This window comes from Antennarius striatus, chromosome 8 (genome assembly GCF_040054535.1).
Source record: "Antennarius striatus isolate MH-2024 chromosome 8, ASM4005453v1, whole genome shotgun sequence".
Taxonomy (NCBI): domain Eukaryota; kingdom Metazoa; phylum Chordata; class Actinopteri; order Lophiiformes; family Antennariidae; genus Antennarius; species Antennarius striatus.
Window position 1 is genome coordinate 5,784,993 of NC_090783.1, and position 27,681 is coordinate 5,812,673.

Genomic DNA, 27,681 nt, shown 5'->3' on the forward strand with positions numbered 1-27,681 from the left:
TATTTGAAGAAATTACATTGACTTACCACATCATTTTCTTTACATCAAGCATACAGTCTTAGAAACCAGTGCAAGGGTGAAAGAAACAAAAAAACAGGAAAGAAAAACTATCCAAAGACAATCATGTGCAGCACAGAGAATCCCTCTCTTCACATTGCTTCCAGATAATATACTGTATATATACATCTATATTGTATGTGTATACTTTTGTCACGGTTACAAAAATAAGATACGCTAACTGTAGATGCGCGACTATACACAAAAGGTGAAAACAAAACACAGAAAAGCTGTACAGTCCTCATTGAGGGCAAAGATACACACAATAAAAAAATTAGTGAGAGAAGAAGGAAGGAAGGAATGGTATTGCTTTATAAAAAAAACAAACCTTCAATCTATACTGTTATTTGCATACAGTCTGGCAGAGTTGTGCTTCCCTTTTAAACAATTCATATGGGACATACATTGATTTCGTATTATTGGTTGTTAATCAAATAAGTATAATGACCAGATCCTGGACTAAAGGATCCTGGAGGTTGATGTTAGCTTTAATATTGAACACAGTCATCAGTATATCTTGAACACCACAGAGGTTGTCTGCATCCCTGACCCCATGTATACCATGTACAGCCAGCAAAATCCAAATACACACTCATCTCCCACAACATTAGTACATTATGAATGGAGAAAAACCAACAACGACCCAATATTACTGCAGTGCATATAGCTCTGCAGATGGGTCAAAATGTTGCTGACATTTTATGAAGTAAAAGCAGCAGGAGCTGCTCTCTAAAACATACAATAATGACTGAACTTGATCTGTAGATTTTTAGAATATCAAAGCAAAGAGGGAAAAAATCCCAATTAACACTGAATAGAACCATAGCGCTTGTTGGGGAAAATGAGACCTAGAGTGACATGGAAATGTTTAACCAGCAGTTTTTTATCCATATTCTTGGGATAAAAGGGACAGAGACAGGAAGAAATTTCATTATTTATGAATGCCCTGATTATGTCTCGTTTCACCATAATCAATAGCTTCTACATCGCTACGCTACAGAATACTAATCAGTCAGGTGGGGGTGCAACAAAGAGCCACGTCTTCAGCTGCCCCAGTGAGCAGGTTTGTCCTAAAAGTGACTGTTTCACACAAGCCACTGATAAAATACTGACCGTTTACATTTCACAATCATACCATCATGATTCACTAGAGCAGTAACACCCGCCCTTCCAACAAACTGTAGAGCTTAAGCTTCCCCTTGTTGCATTAAACAGTTACTGATCTCGAATTCAAGCTTCAACTTGGAGTCTGTTTTTTTTTTTTTGCAATAAACTTTGGTTTATAAATCACACATTTTTAATCACATGCACATTAATATGTGAAAAATGAAACTTCTATGTAGGCTTGCTTGCTAGTTATCAACTACATGAATATCTGAAACAGAAGTCTGACAGGTTAAAAGTCAAAGACATCCTTTGGAGAGTATTCTTTGCATGATGGGGGATGTGGTTTCTCCAGAAATTGTCCTGAGAATGCCCAGAGAAGACTACCTTCAGCTTGGCATATATTTTCTTTAGATGAAAAATTAAACACTGAAAACTCTAACAAACTTTAAAAAAAATGGAATGCTGTACAGCTACTCTGATAAACTGAAAACGGACTGATAGCCAATGTAACCAGAGACAATAACCGGCACAAGGTTGGATAAAATCAAGAAAGGAAGCCTGAAGGGGTTTCCTGGGATAAGATAAGCAGCAACATCAATGCAGATTTTTCACGCTTTATACAATTTACTCTCGCTGTGAATTGTTGCCAATCTTTGCCTGTATCTTCTTTTTCCTGTATGTGTTGTTGCTGTTGCGACTCCTTTAAATTAGAGTATGTGTGGTTGCTAGGAATGTTTTAAACATGGACCCTAACTGGGATTACTGGGAGGAGAAACACAGGAGGGTCAGATTCATTTTGCAAAGGTTGCAGACACAGCTGGTAGTGGTGGTGTCCTAATGTGGCAGCGGCACCAGGATATCCACGTAATTGATGGGGAAGAAGCCGGAGTTGCCATGCAGCATCCCCTCGTACCAGTTGTCGTCGATCTTATTGGTCAGTGTGATGATATCTCCTTCCTTGAAGCCTAGCTCACCTTCATTCTCAGGGTCGAAATCATAGAGTGCACGGCAGCTGGGCTGGTCCATAGGGGCTGGATGAGAGACATGGAGCGATAAGAGAAGAAAAGGAGGGTTAGAAGATAGTTGGAGGAGACATGATGCTATAGTTAGATTGGACATATACTGTAATTGTCACAAAGCTTCTAAAAGGCTCACCTGGAGACCTGGCTGGAAGGTGGAAAGAGAAGCGGAGGAAAAACAGCAAAGATAAAGAAAAAGAGACAAATCACATGAGTAGCAGGAAAACAAGCATGAAACATTCCGTTTTTTGTGCGTTTTGCAATAAAACATTTGCACATTTTGAGAAATAGTCTCATCTTATAGGGTTAGATAAGAAAATCAATACAAATGTCAAAAGTTGTGTGTTTTTACTACCGCTGGCTAACATAGCTTGGCTTAAGGAGTTGAAACTGTGGGACCATGACATCCACTGCATGATATATAGTTTTTTGAATACAGTTCTAACAAGGCATAAATCTCATCTTTGATTGGCTTTAAAAAAAAATTTGCTGTTAACATGCAATTGGCTAACTGGCTAATTACCTTGTTGTTATTGGAGGAAAGAATACAAGAGTGGATCTCATCAACAGTCAGTGTCAATGTCTACATATGCAGCTCTAACAAAACCCTACCAGCACCACTAATGCTGAACAATTAACTGGTTTTATCATTTGTATTTGCTCTGAAATGGATGACATTATATTAAATGAATGGTTACCTGTGAGACACTGATGTCCTCAGTACCTTTAAGAAACGCGTTTTAACACGTAGCATTTAAAAAGAACATTGAGTGCTATTTATTTTTTCTCTCCAGGCAGACGTGTACTGCATGTGGACGAGGTTATGTAACTTGGGTTACCATGATCTTTAGATTATCAGTACATCTGTTAAGAGAAGGGACAAACAATACCATGTATAATGACCATAAAGCTGGTTGGGGACACAAGATTGGCTGGATGGTGGAAAGCCTTACAGATGCCGTGTGTCGATTTACATCTTAAAAACTCTGCATGAACGTACAAAAACATAGGCAAAACATAGGCAAAACAGCTTTTTTGTCTTTAATATTTTGTCTCCTTATCTAATTGGTGCACTTTCGACCCAATCATGATGTGGCACGTCATCTGTACATGCAGGACCCTGGGATACAGGAAGACCATCACTGGTATATTACGCCTCAAAATAATTAGTGAGCTTCAGCGGTGCTGGTGACAGGTTTTGCTACCTTAGAGCGGAGACAATCTGTTTCCTCCTGTCTAATATCTTCATGCTAAACTCGTATGAATTTCTTTTTCTTTTTTTACATCCCGCTTCAAAGCGGTGATGTATTGTAATTGTCAGTGTTCGTGTGTTCGTGTGTTCGTCCGTTCGTTCGTATGTTCACCAAATATCTTCTCAAACGTTGCAGATAAAAAGATTGGAGAAGAAGCACATTACTCGGGCGTCAAAGGGGATGAATATGAGATGATGACCTTGACATTGAGAAAACTAGGTCAAGGTCAAATTTCAACTTTTGTACAGTACACTCAGGAACTGGATAAGATAGAAAGACGAGGGAGAAGGCTAGTTTGATTAAGACCATAGATCAAAGCTTTGGTCTACCTATGTACTAGTTTTGATCGAAGTTGCAGGATGTTGCAATCTCTGACAGCCTTTGTTCTTGTTCTGTCTGGGTGAATAAGCTTATTTCCCAAAATGCGAAAATATTTTATTTTAGCCATTAAAGATGAAGAATTTGATATAAAATAAGTGGCCAAAAAGAAACCAGGGGTTAGACAGAAAAAAGCACAGCAGACAAAAATACAGACACAAGTATACTTCCACAAAAGTCCATTGAAATCAAAGTAAAAAGAGTGATAGAGGGATTCATAATCTCTTCCTCAGACACTCTAGCTCACCTGGAGATCTTGCTGCGAAAGGAAAAGGAGAGAACAAAGGTGAACAAAAAGCAGAAGTCTTCATGTTTAACATTTTGTGGGTGAATAACTGAAGAATGAATAGATGAGTACTGAAGATGAGTTGATGGAAAAAACACGTGGCAATGAGAAACACGAGTTAGACAAATGTGGAATAAAGCAGCAGATGGAAACAGGAGGATAAAGCAGATCCACAAGACAAAACAGCAAATGCTCCACCGCTGGTTAAGGTTTTCATTGTTCATCTGCAGTCTTTGTGCAGTGAGCGGATGTCACTTGTTGTTCTGTGGTTTGCTTGTGACATTTGAGTAGAGCAGTTTTCTCATATGAAACTGACAAATGAAAGGAAAACTGTATGAAAAAATGAGAATGAAGAAGTGATAGAGGTTATTTTGCATCTTTCTGGAGATTCACTTATGCCTCACCTGGAGACCTTGCTGCAAAGAGGAGACAACGTGAGGGAGGGGAAGGAAGTGGTAAAAGTGAACGTTAATATAAATGAATGAGTATTGTTGAAGAGTTCAATTCAAGACGGAGACATATAGTGACAGATAAGTTTGACCTGGCTCACCTGGAGACCTTGCCCCTGGAGGATGAACAAACATCATAAGGAAAGACAGAGGAATCGTATTAATTAGTTCAGGAGGGATGGAAAATCTGTTCAGTTCAGGTAAAAAAGGAAAAGGAGCTGAGAAAAAGACAGATTAGCAAAGTAAAAACTGTAAATCCTCAAATACGAGTATTTTTTTTATTCTGGGAGAACCCTTGCAACACTCTTACAAGTTAAGCCTATCATGTGTATGATGGATTTATTTGAGTTTTGTATTTCCTATTGTGTCTGTCAGTTACATTATGTTTGAATTTTTTTTACATATCCTATCATATTTTACGTGAAGCCTTCCGTCCTCAGATTGGCTCCAATTTCTATTAATGATTTGTAATTTAAGGCCTTTGCTGTTCCTGCAAATGAAACCCACTCGATACGAGGATCGAAACCCTCTATCTGTCTTGGAGGGACTTTTATAATTTGTAGTTAAAGAAAAAAACTGACTAGAATGCAATTGTGGAGAATATCGTTCAATCCTTTATTATGTACATCACATTTTTCTCTCCTTGGTTTTTGTTTGTTGGAAAAGATCCAGTATTGAGTGTTCGGTATTGGCAGTTCTTTGAGAATTTACAGCAACAAAGAAAGAGGACTTTTAATTGAAAAAAGATCATTGATAAATACAAAGAAGCTATTCATGTTGCTGCAATCTATTGTTCTTTGCATCTCTTGACACGGGAGGGTCCCACGATGCAAAGTACCATGACTAGGATCTGAGTGATGCGGCCGCTGTGCCGTGTCTCACCTGGAGATCGAGCGCTGTGGATGCCTCCATTGTGGTTCTCGCTGATGGAGAAGTCAAGAGACGTTCGTGGTTTGGGAGTGTATTCTTTACGCGGTTTGTTTGAAGCATCTCTTATTCTGCAAAGTGGACGAGACAGAGTCCCTCAGTGCCCAAACAAAAAGCTTTCTTCGGGTTATTGTAAACACAGCCGACATGAGGGCTAACCGTTCTTCAATCTTGCTGGAGAGCTGTGTGAGGATCTCAGCAGCACGGCTGTGATACTCCATCTGAGCCTGGACCAGCGCAGCGAGCTGGCTCACCTGTTCAATCTGTGAATGATAGCCAAAGTCTACTGTTAGACACTATGACAGCTGGTGTACATCTCCAACCAAACAACTTTACCACAGGATCACATATAAGCCCCTTTGAGGGCTTCTGATGGTGCCTTAGTAGATTAAATGGTAGATGCTTTTTCTGAAATCATAAAAAAAGTTTAAAAAGCTATTTGAAATTCTACGATTGGATAAACTCTAAACAACTGAGGTCTATCTATCTATCTATCTATCTATCTATCTATCTATCTATCTATCTATCTATCTATCTATCTATCTATCTATCTATCTATCTATCTATCTATCTATCTATCTATCTATCTATCTATCTATCTATCTATCTATCTATCTATCTATCTATCAAAGGTTGACAGGCGCACAACTATGAGAAAATCCGAACTTTGAGAAAATTAACAATCTAAAGTTCCTCGAATATCGAAAAACACCTCTCCAGCACAACAGCAGGTTTTGAGAAAAACATTAAACAATTTTTGAGTTATGCCCTTGCAACTCTTATATGAGAGAAATCTCACACTGACACACTGAGCATAAATTGAACTGGTTACTATGGAAATACAAAAAAAAATTCAATAGACAAAAATCACCAATTGGTAAAAGCCACTGCAGCAATTAAATAAAATATTTAAAAAATCTTTTGAGTTTTGTTCCGGAAGCAAACATGACAAACAGACACATCCCACTCCTACTTCCCAATCGTGAATATTTGGGGACTGATAGAAAAAAAAAGTTAATAAAAAAAGTCTTGAAGAAATGATTCAATGAAAATTTCCTCACATCACTTTCCAACAGGTTGAACATGCTCTGTTCAGCGATCTCCTTTGAGTCGTCAAATTTCTCTAGGGCTTGTTTGAGCTCATCTTCTGTCACTTTCCCCTGGCGTTTCTTCTTATAATCAAAGTCCAGACGGCGACCCTCCATTTTCTTCAGGTGATGCTGCAGGAGAAAACCGTAAATCTGAATCTGTGACAGAGTGCGTCTTTTTTAATTGAGTTTTTGGTTTGTTCTTTCTGTGCATGTACCTGAATCTCCCTCAGATCTTTTTCATGGAGGTTCTGCAGTGGATCAATGAAGTTCTGCTTAACCTCCATATCCAGAGCATCCTTAACTTCCCCAAGTTCACGCATGGCCTCCCCAGCATCAATCAGGGCAACACCTGGAAACATTCAGACAGGTTTAGACACTAAAATGGAACAGATGACTGTAGTCAAGACAGAAATTTCTATTTAAAGATTATTTTACTGTCTTCACTTCACTAAAAACAAAACAAACCTTTGGTATCTCATCTGGAAAATAGGCTCATGCATTTTTCATAACATTGACACTGTATCTTCAGATATTAAATTGTGCCACTTGTCTGTCTGCGAGAACCCGCTGCAGCTCACCGAAGTTTGACTCTTCTCCAAGCTCCCTGCCAAATCTCTGCATGGACTCTCCCAGGATGGCCTCGGTCTGCGTGTAGCCTGGGCCCTTCTCCTGCCCCCGCATACGGGACATGGAGTTCATCATGCTCATCTTAGCTCTGGTGGCTGTGAAGGCAAAACACTAATGAGACAAAATAAAAACTGAACGAAAACGAGTTTTTCAATATGTGATCTGACGATATAACAATGCATTGGATCAAATATGATTGCAGTATAACATAAGGAATTATTTAATCTCAATGTATGAGCTTTGACATGCTTATGAGCATTCACAACACTGACATTCTTCCCTGAACATCCTGCTCTGACTGTAAGCCTCTCTCCATATCCATCTAGCATTTCTTCTCTCCCTGACAAGCTGCTGCACTCGATTATTGCCAAGCAGAAGATGTCATCGATGGATTAATTGTACTTAATTGATTAAATCAAATTAAATCAGCTCCTGAAACATCTTGTGATTCATTTTCTTAATACATGATGGCCCAAACAGTCAGATTGCTTCTTAAATATCAGCACATTGCTGTGTTGCTTCCCCTGAAGCTTAAAGAGATATTCTACAGAATGTGTGATGTAAGCTAGAGGTAATACTTAAATATAATCCATATGAGTGGATATCTAGTTTATTTGAAGATGTTTTTATTCATCTTGTTTTTTTCTTTACTAATGTTAATATTACTCTTGGGGGATAAACATGAATCATGTCACCTGGGTTTGGCTGCAGGTACTCAGTGGTCTTGGTCATGATGTCGAGCACAGCCCTAGCGGTGGTGTCCATCTTCTGTTAACGGAGAAACAGACAGAGAAATAAAACTTAAGAAAGAAAGAATTAAGAGCATAGAGCAACAATTACAGTTACAAAAAACTACAACGCTTATGTCGACTTTCTCAAACCAGCCACTAGAGGTGCTGTAGCCTCTGTCAGATCTAAAATGCTGGTGGAATACTCAGCAGTCATGGATCCCAATCAGTAGCAAAAAAGAAATTATTTAAAAAAATTAAATGGTATGGGAACAAATCTCTGAGAAAATTTGCAATAGTCTTTTTAAGGACAACATAACTCAAAGCTAATAAAAAATATTGTGGAGAATTACTACAGTCTAAATCAAACTTTGAAGAGAGCATTTGGACCAAGTTAGTTTTGAGATGCCATTGTTTTGGCATGAGGAGGATCACTTCAGAAGAGAGGAGAGAAAAAAGAGGACTGCCTACTGCCCCCCCACCCTCAGTACCACTGATGTGCCCTTGAGCAAGGGCAACTCTCTTGGAAACAGATATTTAATAAGCTTTTCATTTCCAACAAGGTCATAACGGAAATAATAGAAAGAGTTCAGTCTTGCCTTTTCCATTTCAGTAAATTCCTCATCAAGCTTCGTTCCCTCTGCACCTCCGACTTTCTCACTCACTTTCTGCAAAACAAAGGCAAACAGAAAAAAAAAGCACATTAGTATTTTATTGGTTAGAATAAAAATGATGTGGTGGTAGAGAATACAGAAATATGAATAGTTGCATATTTAAGACAAATAATGAAATGAAGGTCAAACTTTTATAAATGTAAGACTTCAGACGTTTACTTTTCTCAGGACGTTACATTATTACATGATGTGTGCCTTTATGATTGTAACCTGACTAGTTTATGAGATGTAAAAAAAAAACTTGCAAGATGCTTTTTTACTATAAATAACAAATAACATAAATCTGGAACAAATTTGTTATTAAGGTCAGTTTTGTGTCTTTTATTCCTCAAATTGGTTTAGATATTTTTTTAGGACTACTCAGGTAATAAAAAGACAAAAACATAAAAAATTGGGTTTTATAAGGCACACAGGCTGACTTTATCCCCTGCTGCAAATTTCAGGAAACTCCATTTTCTAAATGTTATTTTCTGCCTTGCTTACAGCATAAAACTCATCTGTGAGGGCAGTGAACCTGGACAGTCAGCAATGTGCACACGCCACAGTTATTTTATCCGTCTTCACACAAGGCATGCGGCTGCAAATGTGTTCCATCTAGTTTAATGATTCAATAAGAATGACAAACAACATGTATATTGTGAACATTGTACATCAAAGCTCCAGCTGCGACAAATAAAGACCGGCTGTGCTCCACATTCTGCAAATTTAAACAGACTGGTTTTAATAAGCTCACCTTTAACGTTAGACGGCGATGCTTTTTTACAAATTCACCTGTGGGTCAAAGGAGGAGCACCATAATAAAGAGATTCTTCATCAGCGCTGACGGCCATAGAGAAGGAGGCCAAAGGAGGAGAGGAGGTGATAATGGATGTAGCTTGACACATGTCAAAGGTTTCCATGACCAGATATGAAGTCAGAATAACTCCTTGATTTGTGTATCTTCCTTTATTTAGCACCATCCAGCTCCTGTCTGTTGTGTAACCAGACGGCTGTAGGGGGCAGTAGTCCGACGACAAGGCCAGAGATGGCCCTCAGAAAAGGCATTGAGGGACCATCAGATTTGTGACTTATGAAACCATGATAAGGTCAGAAGATGAAGTCTTTCCTCAGACAACATTAAAAATCACACACTGCACTCACTTTGTTGGGAAATATGTTATAAATAATATTTTTACTCTTTTCTTGGATTGAGAAGGACTTTGTACAGAATTTAAATATGCTAAAATAGGTAAAATGAAGCCAGTAACAGACATGTCCTGTGTGGGTGACTCATAGAGGGGTGATTTGTGACAGACAGCGTTAGCTCACGAGGCTAACCTTGTGACAGCAGTTCATTCAGACTCTCTGATGCTCTATGAGTCATCTTTTTTAAAGTCTCATTTGATCCTATTTGTGAAACAAGTCAATATTCCGACAGCGGTGTGAAATACACACAGCAGGAGTCGTAGCCTTTTTACCCACACATCACTCTAAAGTCTCCAGATCCCCTCGAGCTGTTGTGATGCAGGAACCTGACCTGCTTGACTTTTCTCCTCATCTTCCTCGTATTTCTCTCACTCCCATTCTTTATGTTACAGATTTAAAGGGAAAATAAGCCTGGCTTCATTTCACAGAACACAGCAATGAACCAAACTGCCAAGATGGAGGTGTCAGACATCTCAGCTGTGCCTGGAATATAACATGCAGAGTACATGGTACTCAAATCGTTCATGTTTATGTGAATGTTGGTTTCTGAGTCACAGCTGTGACACCAGAAGCGTCGTACATAGTGACACTTCTGGTGTTCATCCAAGCTGTCTGTTACATGCTGTACTATTTTACACCTGGGATACAATAAAATCAGAGTTACGTGTAATTACTACCTGGTTTCAGATATTTACATAACTGAAAGTACAAAAACAGATGGCCTCTTTTTTAAGTACTGTATGTGCTTCACAGCAGACGCATAAAGAATTTGATGCATATTCATGGCAAAGAGAAGACTAACCGTGAAAAGGCAGAAATTTGATTCTAGACTAATAACGTGAGCGTGAGAATTCGTTCAATCAATGTGAGAAGGAGAATCTAGAAGAATAACATCAGGGGTATAATCTAGAAGAACAAAAACAGAGTTAGAATCTAGAAGAATAATACAAGAGGTAGAATCTCAAACAACACAACCAGAGTGAAAATCTACACCAGGGGTGTCAAAATCTTTTTCACTGAGGGACACATCAGCATAATGGCTGTCCTCAAAGGGCCAGGTGTAACTTATAAATGTAACTAAATGTAACTCAATGTAACGTAAAATAAATGTACGGCAACTACTCCTTACTGTTAAATAACTATAAATTTATTACTTATTCAAGTTGCAAACATACGGAAGCGTAGAGCTGCCAGACCAAGAAAATAAAAACTGGGACGTATCTCGTTATTTCGTGATAGTATCACGTTATTTCGTGATAAAATGTTATGTTGACCCGTGACCTGCGTTTGCGGATTAAGCGGTTTAGAAGATGAATGAATGAATGAATGAATGTTATGTTGAGATGATGGAGCTTGTATCCATGCAGGAATGAGGAACGACGCTACCTCAAGAGGGTCCGACTCGTTTTTCCTCCGGTATAGCCCCATATTTTTCAAATGTCGTCTTAGGGTACGCATGCTTATATAAATGTCATCCACGGAGCCCAATAACTGTAAAATCTCACCATGTCTCAAGCCAAGCATGAAATATAATTCAATGGCATCATGTAAAGGAGCCATGATTTACTGATGGCCAGCAGACAGTGAATGAAACCACATTAAAAAGTCGTATCACGTTATTTCGTGATACGTATCACAAAATAACGTGATACGTATCACGAAATAACGAGATACTATCACAAAATAACGTGATACTATCACAAAATAACGTGATACGTATCACGAAATAACGAGATACTATCACAAAATAACGTGATACGTATCACGAAATAACGTGATACGTATCACGAAATAACGTGACACGTCCCGGTTGTAATTTTCTTGGTGTGGCAGCTCTACGCTGCCGTACAAACATAAGTTTCACAGAAAAAAAATATTTGTTTGTTTCTCTGTTATAAATCATTTTAATTTGTTGAGTTATGAAACCCACAGAACTCGATCAATCGGGGATCAAACTATCCAAGTGAATAAAGAAAAATAATATTTAAAAAAGTTAGGACATTAATTTTGTTCAAAACAATGTTTTTGTCAATGCTAAAATGGGCTTAATTACTGCATTGTGGGAAATGTTGTTTTCCTAAAAGCACACTTTTGACCATTTCTTTTTAGACACTCTGACCTTTTATGCTCTCGCGGGTCACATAAAATGATGTGGCGGGCCACATTTGACCCCCGGGCCTGGGTTTGAAACATGTGCTCTAGACAAAGAGTTCCAGAGGTAGAATCTAGAATAATACCAGAGTTAGAATCTGACAGAACAGAATCTCAAACATAATAATACCAGAGGTAGAATTCAGAAGAACAACAACAGAGTTATAATCTAGAAAGATAATACCAGAGCAAGAATCTTGAAGACAACTAAAAGCAACCAAGCCTGATTATTGAGAAGCTGGAACTGTAGAACATGTTTGGAATATGGCTGAAAAGATCAATTAAAAACAAAAATAACTAAAACTATTTCGAGCAACATATGTAATAATTGAAAATTAATTTCCATATCATCAAAAATCCAAAACTTGTTGGACTTATATAGGAATTTGGAGCAATTAACAGAAATATAAAACTCGTCTCCGTGGATTTTTCAACTGAACTAGGTTATTCCTCACACAGCTGCACATTTCTCCATCTTTTCTCAGCCTGTTTGAGATGGAAACAAGTCTAACATATAATTACACCTTAAACACACGGTGCTACTAATGGTGAGGTTGAAGTGAGAGACACAACAAGAGGAAGGATCTAGAGAAATTTAACTCCTACAGCACTCAGAGCTGTAAATGTACCCTTTTTATTTGTGTTTGAGTCCCTTATCTATGATCTCTTTAGTTTGGAGAAGAAGAGAGGCTCTGAGGTCAGTGTCTTGTAGACGTTACTTAAGCCAAACGGATGAAAAACTACTCAGCCAGCTGATGCCTATGGGGATTTGTTTGAAGCTTGGCAGCGACGGAGCGACTGAATTAATAAAATGAGCTGTTGGTGGCAGTTTGAGAAAGTGGAGCAGCGCTGACGTTTGCCCAATGCTTCCCTTGACTACTGTCAGGGCATTTTCAGCCGTCAGACATCTGAGAGCTGGTGCTTTGATGGCTGCAAGCTTAGGGAAGAACAGTTTAGTGCAGTGATTGATGGGAGATTCATGCCAGGACACACATGAATGAACATACACAGACTCTCACAGTGCTCCATACATCATTTCTAGCCAATAAACCACACGAGTAATTATTGATTCCATGTGGAGGATTAATACACACTGAGCAAATGTGACCCAAAGGCATCAATATTCCCTAATGTTCAACACACCAGTGATCTAAAACATCCTGGGTAGGGGCAGGGGGGACACCGCAACGTCCCAGAGCTTTCACATATAACTGATCTTTTTTTCTTCCAATAGTCTGTCCCTCAAGAAACAACCAACGACCTCTCTCTTTCTCTCTCCACTGCTCTTTCACCACCATCCCACGCCTCCTGCACAATCTCCCTGCAGGGGAAGGACACCACAAGGTGAACAGAGCAGCAGTGGGAAGCCAACCTTGCAGTGATGAATAACATGCAGAGTTGGCTGCTGGGAAATTACAGCAGTGGCGTAGATATGTAACCAGTGACGTCACAGGCTGCAATGCCACCTAAGAACTCATACAGCCTGAGTCACAAACGGTGTTGGTGCTGATGCACGTGAGCAAACAGTTTTTGTATACCAGGTTACTTTGTTGTGATTTAATTTATGGAATCCCTCTATATACACTTCTTCTTCTTCTTGCTCTCCTTTCGGCTTTTCCCTTCAGGGGTCGCCACAGCGAATCAGTTGTCTCCATCTAACTCTGTCTTCTGCATTCTCTTCTCTCACACCAACTACCTTCATGTCCTCTTTCACTACATCCATAAACCTCCTCTTTGGTCTTCCTCTAGGCCTCCTGCCTGGCAGTTCAAAACTCAGCATCCTTCTACCAATAGATTCACTATCTCTCCTCTGGACATGTTCAAACCATCTCAGTCTGGCCTCTCTGACTTTATCTCCAAAACCTCTAACATGTGCTGTCCCTCTGATGTACTCATTCCTGATCCTATCCTTCCTGGTCACTCCCAGAGAGAACCTCAACATCTTCATCTCTGCTACCTCAAGCTCTGTCTCCCACTGTATCCCTCTGTATATACTATCAGATGTAAAAAAAAAAAGATTTGCCCATTGTTGTCCAGATTCCATGAAAGACTGACAGATTTTGTTTTGTTTAACTGAACTCCAGATGTCTCATACTGGAAGAATTCTTTTTTTTTTTACGACATGAGGTTTCCAGTCTCCATCTCATACTTGTGAAAGTATGTCATATTCATAAACTTCTTAAAGACAAGAAGCGGCAAACAGCCTGCTAACATCTGACGAATGACACAATGTGAATAGGTTGTGCTGTTATGTGTTAGCATGCCAACATCTGCTAATTGTTGCTAAACACAAAGCAGAAGTAAGTTAGAGCCACAGGAACAATTTGTTAGATTTTATGGTAGTCCATTCCTCCATGACTGGAAGAACACTCAGGGAATCACCAAGGTACTGTCATTCGGGAGCCACGAAAGTCAATCGGTATAAGTCTTAACTTTAAAGCATCCAGTGGAAGACTTGTTTTAATGTTGGCGTCATATGAAACAAAACAGGAACACTAACAACACAGGTTCATTCGAGCTCTGAGTGCTCTTTCGGCGCTCGCTAAATGGCTCTTTACTGTACACCGAATCAGGAGAGATAAACAGATTGAAGGAAATAGATTCCTCCCTCCCTCCCTCCTCGTCCAAAAAAAAAAAATCAGTGTGTCCTGACGTGCTCTCACAATGGATATTTTAGGCGTGACAGTTTTTAGAGTCACAGGTGAGACAAAAACAACTTACAGTAATGCAAAAATCTGCTCTGATGTAACACCTCAGCATAGAGCTCACTATAGTCAGAGTCTGATCTAATGTTGATGGCAATGATAACCCCATTCCTAATAATTTAATATTACTATTACTTTTACTACTACTATTATTATTATTATTATTATTACTATTATTATTATTATCATCATCATCATCATCATCATCATCATTATTATTATATCACTCACATGTTTTGTCAACAATGCATTAGGTTGTGCATCTCAAACACATAGTTTGTGCTAGCTTATAATCTTTTTTTTTTTTTTTTTACCATTTTGTGTACTGTTAGCATGGGCATGAGTCACATGGCGCCCAATGTGAGGCACACAGGGAATTTACTGCCTGCTGCGGCTCCACCCCCCTACCCCCCCACGCCTCCCTCTCCTGCTCACTGATCTAATCCTGGATGGGCCCCTGCTTTAAATACGCCCAGGGTGGAAGGGAAGATTAAAAATGACAGGAGTGATTAGAGAAGCTATTAGTAGGACAGCCCCCGCTGCTGGACAATAACAGGAGGATCTGATTCCTCCTGACTGCATTAAAACATCCTTTCCCACCTTCTCTATCCACCTGCTCAGTAACTACCTGTTTTACCCTTCTGAGGGGTATAAGCATCACCCAACATATAGTGGCAGAAAAGAGATATTCAAATGTCATTTCTCCATTTGCCTTTAGCATATAAACTGAGGTAAAGCTGCTATATTTTTCATTTTTCTAAGCTCAATTTTAACACCTGAGAAGAAGAAAAAAGAGAATAAATCTAAGGCAGAGGAAGAGAACAGTTCAGATGGGATATGACAATGAACTGCCAGGAAGAACTGCACTAAAATGTCCAGATGATCTTTGTTTGATTTTCTTTTCTGCCCAGTCAGATTTCCTCTCATGTTTTCTGCCTCTTTTTTCTACTTCAGTCTCCAGCAGCGCTTTTCTTTCTTCACACCTCCCTATAGAGACCTTGCTGCTCTCAAATACAATGGAAAGAAGGTTCACTGCAATGATGTGACTCACTAGAGTCTGCTTTCATAATAAGTCAGCTCTTCACCACAAATGGTAATTCTGTACTTCAGAGTGGGATTACAAAGCACTGCAGTGACACATTGATCCAACTGAACAGACATTAACACTTTATTTAGAAGCAAAACCTATTATTGCACTGGAAATCCTAAAATTAAACGTGTGCCCTGATGGAACCAATGAAAATCCATTTATTATTCTTAGATCCTGAAGTCAACTTGATCCTCGCCAGTTCCTCCTCCAATTACTGGTGTTCCAGGATGATAGTAATCCTGCAGGACACGGAGGCCTGAGGTGGCATTAGATTATTGAGATGACATGTGGAATAAAAACCACAAGATGCTGTCATTGCTGAAACAGTGGAGACCTAAACCGTCTCCTGAGGTGTTAATGTTTCATATTGGTTGGACAGGTGGGGGTCGGATAAGATCCAGACGGGACAGGCGTGCCGCCGCGTCCTCTGTGCAGACGAACGCCAGCATCAATTCACCGGTTGTTGCTTCACTGACCTCTATCCTGTCTGAGTGTGTGGCCAGTGGCTGTTATAATCTGATTGGCAAGCCGTTGCACGGCTCTTATGTAATGGTAGAAGTGAGGGGGGGGGGGGGGGGTGCTTGAGGAAAGCATGCCAGAGTGTGTGAGTGCTGGGAGATACGATGATGATGACATAAAAATGGAGGATGAGTAACGACACATGACATGAATGAGGTTTTTTTTTTTTGTCTTAGCTGCACGATCAAAACAAGTTTATGTTTGTGTTTATTGTATAAGCACTTTCCATGTTGTTTTACACAAGATTAAGAAATATAAAGTGTGTGAAATTTCTCAAATGTAGTGGAATAAGGCTGGAGAGTAAACCAAAGATAACAACTCTGTTTGATACACAACTCTTTACCAGAGCCCGACGTTTCCTTCCAGACCACCCATGGTTCTCCCATAGTTCTGTTCAAGGAACATTAGAATGTGTGGAGGACTTTCTCAGGAATAATTTGCACACATTGAATCAGAGATTTGTGCTTAGCGGATTTTATAAGATTATTAAAGAGGGGTTTCAGAATTTAAAGAAGGAACAAGACACTTAAAGGAACTCTGGGATCAAAACAAGACCATTATGAGATGATTATTCCTGCTAAATATTAGTCATTAATCCATAATTACAGATATGTTTCAGCCTTATTATTCACTGAAGACAAAGAATAATTTTCAGAGAGAGAAAGAGTGAGAGAGATAGAAAGAGAAAGGAGTAATGATTTTATAAATGATGCTCACATTGAGTGACTCATCGTTCACCCAAACACTCTAAACACAACAGATTGCAGAGGCAGCACAAAGATTAAGATGCCTGGTTCTCTGCTTTTGTGTACGTGATTGTCACACGGCAATCTTAATGTCATTTGCAACAATAGATTCCCTGAGAGAGCTTTGACGGCTGTGGTCGACTTGATTTATTGAAGCACACAGCTGAAAAAAAAAGGAAGTTACTGCATTGTACCGAAAGAACAAGTTCATACTCGTATCTTTTTAATGTTTACCCATTAACATCAGGAGTTAACTCTGTGTGGGCGTTAATGATGGTGTTCAGGATAATGAGCGCCGAATATCTGTATTGATTATAGTTATTAAAACTCAGGTTCAGACTGCTGTCTGCTGTGTGTGTGCCTATAATCCACAGTTGCATGACTGCATCACTTATCTTCATATATATTATAGTCCTCGTCTGACCAGTCGTAGTTTTGTACAGTCGATCCCCCTGTCAGTTTATTAATGCAGAAGATTTAACACGAGAGCCAGCTCGGCTTTAATCAGAGGCGTTCTTATGCATTCTATGCAAATAACATCCAATCCTTCACCGCTAATAGAGAGCTGACGAACTGTGAAAGCATGAAATAGAATGAGAGGTTGACACACACAAGTTCAACCGCTGGATTGTAAGTGTTTCACATTTATAGATAGGAGAAAGAAGTAATTAATTCATTAATATTATACTGAGTTAATGAAGGGACATAAAAGCCATTCACTTAATCTGTTGCTCTCTGGATTCATTACAAGGAGCCGCGGTGACACTGTTCTATCATTCTGACAAAAGACAACGTGAGGAAGCAGAAAAAGCTCTTTCTGTTGTTTCCTCCTTGTGAGGAATACAGTACACACACACACACACACACACACACACACACACACACACACACACACACACACACACACACACACACACACACACACACACACACGCACACGCACACACACATCATCAGTCAATATCAAAAACCAATCCTCCAATTGAGAACATCACCTTTGACAAACAAAACGTGAACCAGGACAAACCACTGGGAGCAATGGAATTACAACCAGCCTTTTTTCATATTTTATTAAAAGGTGTAAAACTGCAACAAATCATTTTACAAATTAACTCACTTTTCAGCCTTGTCCTGAGGCATCTCATCGCGACCTTCATCAGGCTGAGATAAATCGTTCCCGAGGTTCGATAATAAACTTTCACACTCAGTTATTTCCGTTGGGTGACTCTCACGTCGATGGATTTTATGCATCTGATGGTCGCTGTTGATGCGGTAGAGACAGGTGCGAGTCATAGAAGATAAAGTAATCACAATATCCCTGAATTAATTGAAGAAGGTTAAAATCAATTCAATTAACTGTAATTTTTCCAGCATGCAAATATATCCATCAGAGCCTCTTAGATGTGAGAATTTGTTGGCCCTTTTGTCTAATGTGACCAGAATGCTCAGATTGGTACAAAATAATTTATTCAAATAATGTTATTCAGAATTTCACTGATAATAAACAGAAAAACAAGTCGTGTTCACCACAGAACATGGTGAGGTAATGTGTCCATAAAATAAATATCAAAGGGTTATGATGCATACCATGAATAGAATGTGTACGGATATGAACAATTAATCATTCCAAATAAGAGATGAGCTTCCACCATTAGTGAAAACAACATGCAGTCACGATCTAACAGGAGTGTACAGACTGTGCCTGCGGTCTGTGCAGCAGACGACACCACACCAAACGCACTAATGTCCTTGAAAGCAACACATTGGTTCACACTGGCTTGGCTAAACAAATGCTGCCTTGCATAACAAAGGAGACATTATTGGTGCTGATGAAAATAAATGACTTTTATTTTTTAACTTCAAACCCGAACCATCCTGCAGCGACAGCAGAATAATGATCCACAGAAACAAGCAGCCGTGTTTTTACACACAAATCAATAACGAAACGCATGAAAAAAAGATCCTTCAAAAACCTGGTGACAGATTTTCAATCTGACTTCACCAATCGCATTCAAAATCAGTGCATCCAGAGGCCACCGTGACCCATTAAAAGAAGAGAAAATTGAAAAGCCTGAACCGACAGTATCTTGTACATCTAATATTGACTCTTTGCTATTCAACACCAGTCAAATTTGATTAGATTTCCAACCCATAAAGAAGGTCACAACAGGAGGAGGGCAGCCTACCCAGAAATATAATAATACCCAAAATACTGATAGCAGTTGCTTCTAAAATGTGCAGATATGTGACAGTAAACTGAACATGTCTGGAGGGGACCAAACTATTAAATCATCTATTAAATGTTAATATACACTTAACTAATGTTAAATACATAGGACTCTACAAGTCTTGTCCAAATGATATACTTTGCAGCTGTAGCTGTACTTGAAAATCATTATAAATTGTCATGTATAATGTCTGTGCGTCTTTAATATAGGTCTGTTTTATTTTGACGGGACGAAATCAAGAATTGAAATCAAATTAAATTAAAGACAGGACATTAAATGAACCCACAATTTCAGACATAAACTACAGTACTCAAGACTGCCTCAACCTTTTCTGTGTAATATGGAGTATACACAGTATACATGACATTTACATTTAACTGAAGGAGTTGCTTCCACAGCCACATCTGTGGGAGGTGTTTGTTATATTGAGGCTAATTAAAAGGCTCATTTACCGAATGCACCGGTGTGATTAAATGAGTCATTACTTCATTGGAGGTAAACAACAATACTGGAGCTGTAATAATGTACAATAGTTTAGGCATGATTAATTCATTTATAAAGTAATCTCAAGTCCTTTCAGAGCAGCCTCTTCATGTGAGGATCCTGATTTGAGTGTTTCAAGCCAATGGAAGGGAGTGAATTTGAGTCATACTTCAACACTCACATCCCCAGAAGACATCAACTAAAAATACTGCTCTGATATAAAAAATAAAAAAAAAAGAAAGAAAGAAAAGGAAGGAGGGCATTGAATCTGTGACCCTGTCACATGGCATGCATTTGATGGTCTGCTCCTCCAGCATGCGGCACGTTTCACAGATTACAGCTGCAGCTTTCTGATTTTGAGACACACGCAGCTCTGATATCATGAAAAAACGTTGCATGATTAATCTCAGTAAATCCCTGTTGGACCGTTCAGCCTCGGCTCTGCATTTGGTGGCAGGATGCTGCGAGAGGAAAGGCCGACTCAGTGCAATGCATGTTCATGGCTACATCATATAAAGGGCTCTTTGTTCTTCTTCTTCTTGAAAAGAGCTCAGACAAAAATATCCTGAAAGCTGCTGGATACCAGCTTCAACAGACATGGAAACTCAATGGAGCACAGTTTGCTACCACCAGCCTCTCATTACTGCCCCTCCTTGAGCCAAATCAGGCATTAAACTGAGGACATGATGCTACAGCTGCCTTAAAGTACATCCTCTTCTCCTCTTTTTTTCCCAACATCCTCCTCTCTTCTTCTCTTCTCACTATTTAACTCCATTGCTTCCTCCTCTCATCCTTTCCTGCCCTCTGCTACACTTATTCTCCTCTTTCCCCACCATCGTTCTTCCTGCTTTCTTCCTTTGTGTTTTTTTCCTATCCAAATGCCCTTAATGATTAATTTTTTGAATACAGGAATAAATGTGTTTGCCGTGAAGAAACATGCATCCATATTAGATGTAACATTTTGTTGACAGACTGGAGCGAATGATTTGAATAAGTTGTTTATTTTTAAGCTCTATATATAAAATGCATATATGAGAAAAACAAAAGACAAAGATAATCCTCCTGCTCACGACAAAATAATATTATTAATAAAATACTATATTACTACAATGTGGCATGTTGGCTGCTTGCTTTTATTTTCATATCATATTACCAATTCAAATGGTTTCTCTCTCAAATCTTGTCTGAAAACTTGTTCGGCTCATGATACTTAAGTTTCATGGTATATTTTGCCATTGATTTTTAACCCCGCTCAAAGGCTCTCTACTTCAAAGACATAATATAACAAGATGTATGAGGATGGAGAAACATCCATACCTACGAATAATGTAGAACAGCCTTTCATTAATTCTGCTATACCTCAGCTCGAGTAGGAAACGCCGATAATCAACAGAGAGAATGGGTTTTGTAGAGAGTTCAACGCAGGTTTCTGGGTCATTTGGATAATTATTATGTGACCTCAGCGTCCCAGAAATGTGTGTGTGTGTGTGTGTGAGCGTGAGTGTGTATTGGAATACAGAAATGGTTTAATTTCGTCTTATCATGGTTTCTAGGCATTTCCACACATTAAGCTAAATTGCTTTATGGAGTAAGTGTGGAATGATTACATACTGAATAACCTAATTGTATTACTCAATTGTGGAATATTACTGGATTTTCTGAAATTCGCACCATGATGTAAGACAAACATTCAACCAGCTCTTAATAACAGGTCCTGAGATTTTCCATTTTCCATCCTCAAGCCATCAGACCTGCATTTCGTTGATGCCCAGAATATTTAATACAGCAGTTCTGAATAAAACATCAACCGTGGTCTGAATACTGATGCCGAGAGAAACCGCAAAGATGAAAAATAAGGGATTAAAAACAAGTGACCATGGAGGGACGATCAACATCTTGTGTTTAATAGACAACTGGGGACCTTAAGTAACCAGAAGTCCACACTGAAGATGCCTGAACACAACCTCACTTCATAGTTCAGGTAATGAAGGTGCGACCGAGACCCTTCTCTACATGCATTTGTCTCTTCATGCTGACTGAAACATAACTTAGATGGCACACCAGTATTTCACAAACTCAAGAGGCATGAATTACTGTCAAACCACAGCCTCTTACAGTCCCTGTTACACAGTGGCTGATCTCTAATCACAGGGCGAGGAGCTCCCAGACCCTTCATTCTCTCCCTGGTTATAAATAACTTCAATTTAATTTCCTTTGTGTCTCAGTTAGCTGCTACCTGCTTTTCAAATCTTCCTGTTGTGGCTTGCACAATGACCACCTAGTACATCACACCCGATGCTTTCCCGCTCCTTTTCCAGCTTGCTTCGATGATACAAAACAACGGTTTTCTTCTTTCACACTATTTATTACTAACTGTGAAGCTCCATTACGCCTGTTTAACTTTTGTTTGCAGTAAACACACGACTGAGGCTGAGGCAGGGTAAAAAGAACTATTTGTTGGGTCGCATTTTTTTGGCATGTTGACATCTAATATGATCCACCTCGCCAGCGGCCTCCAGCAGCCAGCCACAGGACAACAACTGGTACTGTGTAGTTTCAAACTACACCAGAACCACACCAGGTGAGCTGATGGAGGTGACATTTACACTAGCATTTGTCAAATAAGCTTGCACCAAGATTGCACCACATCGCTGAGGAGCAGTGAAAGACTTTCTTGTGAGAGCAGCCTCTGAAGCACTGGGATCAAATGTCTGAGGAAGATATAGTGTTTGCACTTGTCAGCGCCGGGGGGGGGGGGAGTCTCCCAAATGGATATTTTTAAGAGAAAGATTTCCACTGTGGGGAATGAAAAAAAAAAGTTGATCCTTTAAATCGGAAGGAAAATGACAAAGCAGGGAGTGTAGATGCACCGTGAGGGACGGACATAAGTCAAGGGAAAAGGATGGAAGCACACTGCTGCACTGCTGGACTTCATCCAGCACAGTGCTGCTTGTTCTGCATTGCTGGTCCAAACTGCGTACAAACTGAAGGTGCATTTAGGTAAAAGATTGCTTCAACTGTTTGTGTTCTGACACATGAGGGAATAACACATGATTCAACACCTAGAAACGTGACGCTAAGCCCAATATCATGCACAACTTTGTCCGTGTTAGATCATTTTATAGCTTCACTGCCAACACCGGATGTAGCTTGTGACGTGTAGTGAGTTAGAATTAAATGGCATACAGGTCATGGTGGTGGATGGATATGACTTGATTTTACATCCCGTCTCCTGACATTAGCATTTACCTTTTTGCTAATCGTTATCATAACTTTCTGATCTTGACCCAAATGTTGTTGCAGCGTAGAAAAAGTACCACACTTATAGTTTTAGATTTCTACCTCACAAAGATTCACAAAGAAATGTTCTACCATTTACTCCACTACATTTAGATTAAAGCTTTAGTTATTAGTAACTTTATATGTTTGAATATAAGATCTTAATAAACATGATTGTCTATTTTGATGAATTTAATGGGATGGATTCTGATCCATTCTTTTGATGTTTTATGACATCCATCCTGTAGTGATTCAATGGTTTAATTGTACAGTATTAACGAATAACCATTTTGGTCATTTTGCATATACAAAACTTTCTGTCAGGTTTAGAGTCTTTAAAGAGAAAATTTTTGAATTTTTCATTTTGATCAGCTGTTTTATTAATATGAGATTTTTATTTCAGTCCTCAACACTGAACTCTGAGGAGTTTAGACGGGTGTTTATTGCAGAACAATAATATTAACTATAAATAGTAATAAAAGCTATCTTTAATAAATTGACATATCAAGATCAAGTTACAAAATAAACCCTGTAATTCTGCTGTTTCCTACCTGTACTACTGTTCCACATGCCTGAGCCTTTCCTCCTCCTCCTGCCTCCAGCTGAATGCTCCCTTTATCTTTCTGCCACATTCTACCCGTACATCACCGCTTTCTATCGACTTGTCTTCCTCCCTTTCTTGTCTTCTCTTATCTCTCTTTCCAAACTCTTCTATTTGTCCCTCCTGTACCATCTGCTATCTCCCAGCTGAATCTGTTCTACGCTGCACTGCAGTAAGTCTAGCGAGGGTCCAAGCAGGATGAGTCACTCACTCACTCACAATCTGCTACCCTAAAATCCTGCAAGCATCACACACATCCAAGAAACACACAGATCTGCCCATGTTCACAGCTGCACAAACACTGGAAATGCCTGTGTGCAAACACATTTATTATTAATGTAGTTCAGTTTTTACATGGAACTTTGGTCACATAGCACTTCATGCTGCCCATGCAGGACCTCCTCAAAGATGCATTGGCTTTGTTTAAAAGCTTCCTTCAGTGACATAGAAGAAGGCACAGTCTTTCTCATGTCAGTTTGTGTTCATACAAATCTGATGTGATGCTTTCATACAAAATTCATTACAATGATATATATGTTAAATCTTTAATAATACATGAAGAAGTGTGGAATGATTAGGAACAGCGTGGCAACAATTCTCAAAACAATTTTTGTAGAAATTTCAAAGCATTGTGAAAAAATGTCCCGTGAGAAAAACTGAACCAAAGTGAGCCCCATTTGTGTCAATGAAATATCGCAACATAGAAACACAATCAAAGGTTTAAAATGGGTTTATGTTTTAGGTATTTTCCAAGTTCTTTTTAAAAAAAAGTAATGAGTCTGTTGCACAGAATGTTGAGTGATGACATCACTAGGGTGGAAGGAAGGTGTGAAATTAGCTAAAAATCTTCTATTTCAATTGTGATCTCTAACCTCAATCTTTACCTCACATCCATAATTTATACATCTAAAACATCAGAGATTCTGTGCTGGTTCTATACGCTCATTTAGACTATGATCAGTTCAACTTGTAGCTCAAAAAGGACCAAAGAAAGAGAAATCCCAACCAACTTCCTCATATGAGACGGTTGTCTCTCACACTCTAGTGTCCGATCTTGTAATTCTATCCACTCAAATTTTACATCGGTGTGTTCAGCAACTCCTTACATTGCTGACCATGTGTTTATATTAACAATATTACCCACAGGTTTTCAAGTAGTCGGACTGGTTCGAGCAGCACTTTTCCCACCAGTTACCTCAGCAAGTCAACATTTTCAAACCCAGAGATATATATATATATATATATATATATATATATATATATATATATATATATATATATATATATAATTTTTTTACTACTTCTGTTTCTATTTATACTAAGAATCACAATGGAAGTACTACAGAATATACTACTACTGTATACCACTACTCAGTCAAGAGAAGCGTTTTCTATACTATTAGAGATGCAGTTATAATTCATAGTGGCACTCCAGTTGAAGGCATTATAACATTTGACTTGCAGACAAAAGACTCTACCTTTTAATATCTGTTAAAACTCTGCATGTGGAAGCAGCTGATCTTCTAGAAAGCTTGTCGGTCTCTTTTGGACAAGAACAAGAAGCAAAGGAACGACTTTAATCGGAAAGGCTGTGACAACAAACCCCCAAAGACTCTTGTTTTTGCTTTCCCCGTCACTCACTCTGGCACACTTTCTCAGACATTCAGGACATCATCTACCTCTCCTCTCTTTTCTCCTACAGTTTCTATTTGAAGAATACATTTTTGCCCCCCTGCTGGTAACGCACACTCACCCAATGAGATAAAAAAGTTCTTTGTAGGCTTAAAATAAACATAGATCTATTAAAATGCACATACAAGGCTGTCAGGCTCCAATGACTGCACCTCAAGTGCTTTATCTAGAAAATTAACTTTATATAATATCACTATATGCTGTTAAGACTGGGTTTGCGGCTTCAATTCTATTTGTCTTAAACAATGACAATGAGAAAAAAGACAACAAATGCTGGTCAACTTCTATGTGTTTCTTTTAATCTCTGCCACCCCACTCATGTGCTTTGGTGGGGGTACTGCGGGTCTGGTTGGGGGATGTATGTGTAAGTAGCCAGATTGTCGGGTGTCTGGGCCTGGATTACAGGGCTGTGTCATGGGAGTGGAAGAGTCCAAGGGAGCCTTCTGTCACTGGGAGTCTGGGGGAGATGACAGTGTGCGTGTGTGTGTGTGTGTGTGTGTGTGTGTGTGTGTGTGTGTGTGTGTGTGTGTGTGTGTGTGAGTTGGGGGTTACAATGATGAGAAGGAAACGTCTGGAGACAAATGAGACAGCTAACTCTGTGCCATCCTGAAAGTTTATTGAATCGCTCTCAGAATAAAACTGAATAACAATGAGTGTACAGAGTAAAAAAAAAATCTATAAATCCAGATGCACTCCGTTGCATATTTCCCTCACACAACCACACACTCATACATAAAGCCATGTAATTGCTCTGCATAGATACCAATGTAAATGCACTTTGAATAAAAAGCAGTTTGAATATCTACAAAGAAACACAGGTGTCCTTCAATAGGTGGCAATAGGCTCAGTCAGAATATAAAGGATCTAAGCTGCCCTTGAATGCATCGTGTGGGCTGGTGATTAAAAGTGAAACCTGTTAAGAGCAGACCTTTCCATTATATTTCAATTACTGTCCCTCAAGACAAAACAACAGGGATTCAGTCACAACATTCCAGTGTGGCTTTATGAAGACACACAAGTCACTCAAATATCTCTTTGACAATAATAATAATAATATAATAATAATAATGTAAATGACTCATGCAGCATTAATTTACTGAAGATACAACACCAGCCTCTGTCGCTCATTGAAATGACAGCTGGGAGCCCACTTCACATAATAACTGAGCCCAGAGCAGAGCTTCATCAGCATACTGACCACATCCATGAAGGGAAGCCATCTCTAAACCGCATAAAATTAACCCTCCATTTAACGAACACAACAGCAAGAGAGCCAGGGAATGAAACTCCTGAAATTCCTTCACGCCAGTCACGTGGTAGCGCGCACACACCAAGTGTTACGCGTGTTTCCGGCCCTGCGGTTTTCACACATTTGCCGTGATCCCACTTATCAGCTTGTGCTCACAGCTGATTGGCTGACGTCTGCTCCGTGGGTCCAAAAAAAAAGACCTCGTGATATAATATAAGGGGGGAAGACACGGTTTGATTAATCGGTGTGTTATCGCGTGATGGGCGCCAAGTGCTTTTAGAGGGCGTGGAGGTCACGGCGCGCCGCCCGCCTCCGGTTGGAGCGGATTTCAGCCAAAGCGCACTTAAAGATTGCGTAACATCCCGCGCGTCGGAGTTCCCACGAAAGGAAACACCGATTTAAACCTACCGTCTTTAAAAAGCCGCAACACGGACATTAAAGTGTGATTAGCTGACGCACGCTGCAGCTCGGGTTTGTTTGTGTATGTGTTTGTGTGTGTGTGTGTGTGTGTGTCCGTGAGTGGAATGTCATCTGAAGGGTACCGAGAGGAACTGACGCCCCTGGCATCACCATCACCATCCTCACGTTCACGCAGCAACACCAGCGTTAATTAAACCGGAGTGCGCGTCCTCCTGTTCTTTATAATGGATCCCATAAAGGACGCAGCGTTACGCACACGCCGTAAATCATATCTTGGTGCAACGCTGCGGTCTTTTGAATGGAGTACCAGCACGAGGACAGCGTGAGTGAGTGGTTCAGCAGTGACAGATGGACGCCCCCCCCCCCACCCTAAAAAAAAGAAGAAAAAAAAAATCCTCGTGTGTGTGTGTGTGTGTGTGGGGGGGGGGGGGGTGCAGTGTTTGAAATCAACGCTATGGAAATGGAATAGCCCCACTGGTCACCAGTAACGCGTAAAAATGTTGATCATAATGTGTTGGAGTGTTCGGGATGTGATCTCACCTGAGTGGCTTTGTGGAATTGCTTCTTCAGCCCCGCTACAGACATGGTGGCTACCCAGTGGTTGTTGGTTCTAGCAGGAGACCTGGACTATGGTGATGCCGGTGCGCGAGGAGCGGATCTGGGTTCTAGTTGTATCTGGTGATGATGATCTTGCAGCCGGTTCTAAGCCCTGTCTACGCTGCTGGCTCGGCAGAGGG

The 27,681-nt window shown here is 39.7% G+C and overlaps 1 protein-coding gene across 2 annotated transcripts; it reads right to left on the reverse strand.

Annotated features, from left to right (window-relative positions):
* On the reverse strand, window positions 1–27,681 carry sh3gl2a (SH3 domain containing GRB2 like 2a, endophilin A1). Of its 2 annotated transcripts, XM_068322680.1 has the most exons (13): window positions 27,485–27,681; window positions 8,522–8,590; window positions 7,890–7,962; window positions 7,146–7,289; window positions 6,783–6,916; window positions 6,538–6,696; window positions 5,636–5,739; window positions 5,432–5,547; window positions 4,651–4,665; window positions 4,505–4,516; window positions 4,062–4,073; window positions 2,320–2,331; window positions 1–2,195 (listed from the first exon to the last, which is right to left on the reverse strand). In XM_068322680.1, exons 1-13 carry the CDS (start codon window positions 27,527–27,529, stop codon window positions 1,999–2,001), a joined length of 1,092 nt encoding a protein of 363 aa, XP_068178781.1. In that variant the 5' UTR covers window positions 27,530–27,681; the 3' UTR covers window positions 1–1,998. The 2 variants fall into 2 exon arrangements, with proteins under 2 accessions (XP_068178781.1, XP_068178780.1); XM_068322679.1 differs by lacking the exons at window positions 2,320–2,331; window positions 4,062–4,073; window positions 4,505–4,516; window positions 4,651–4,665.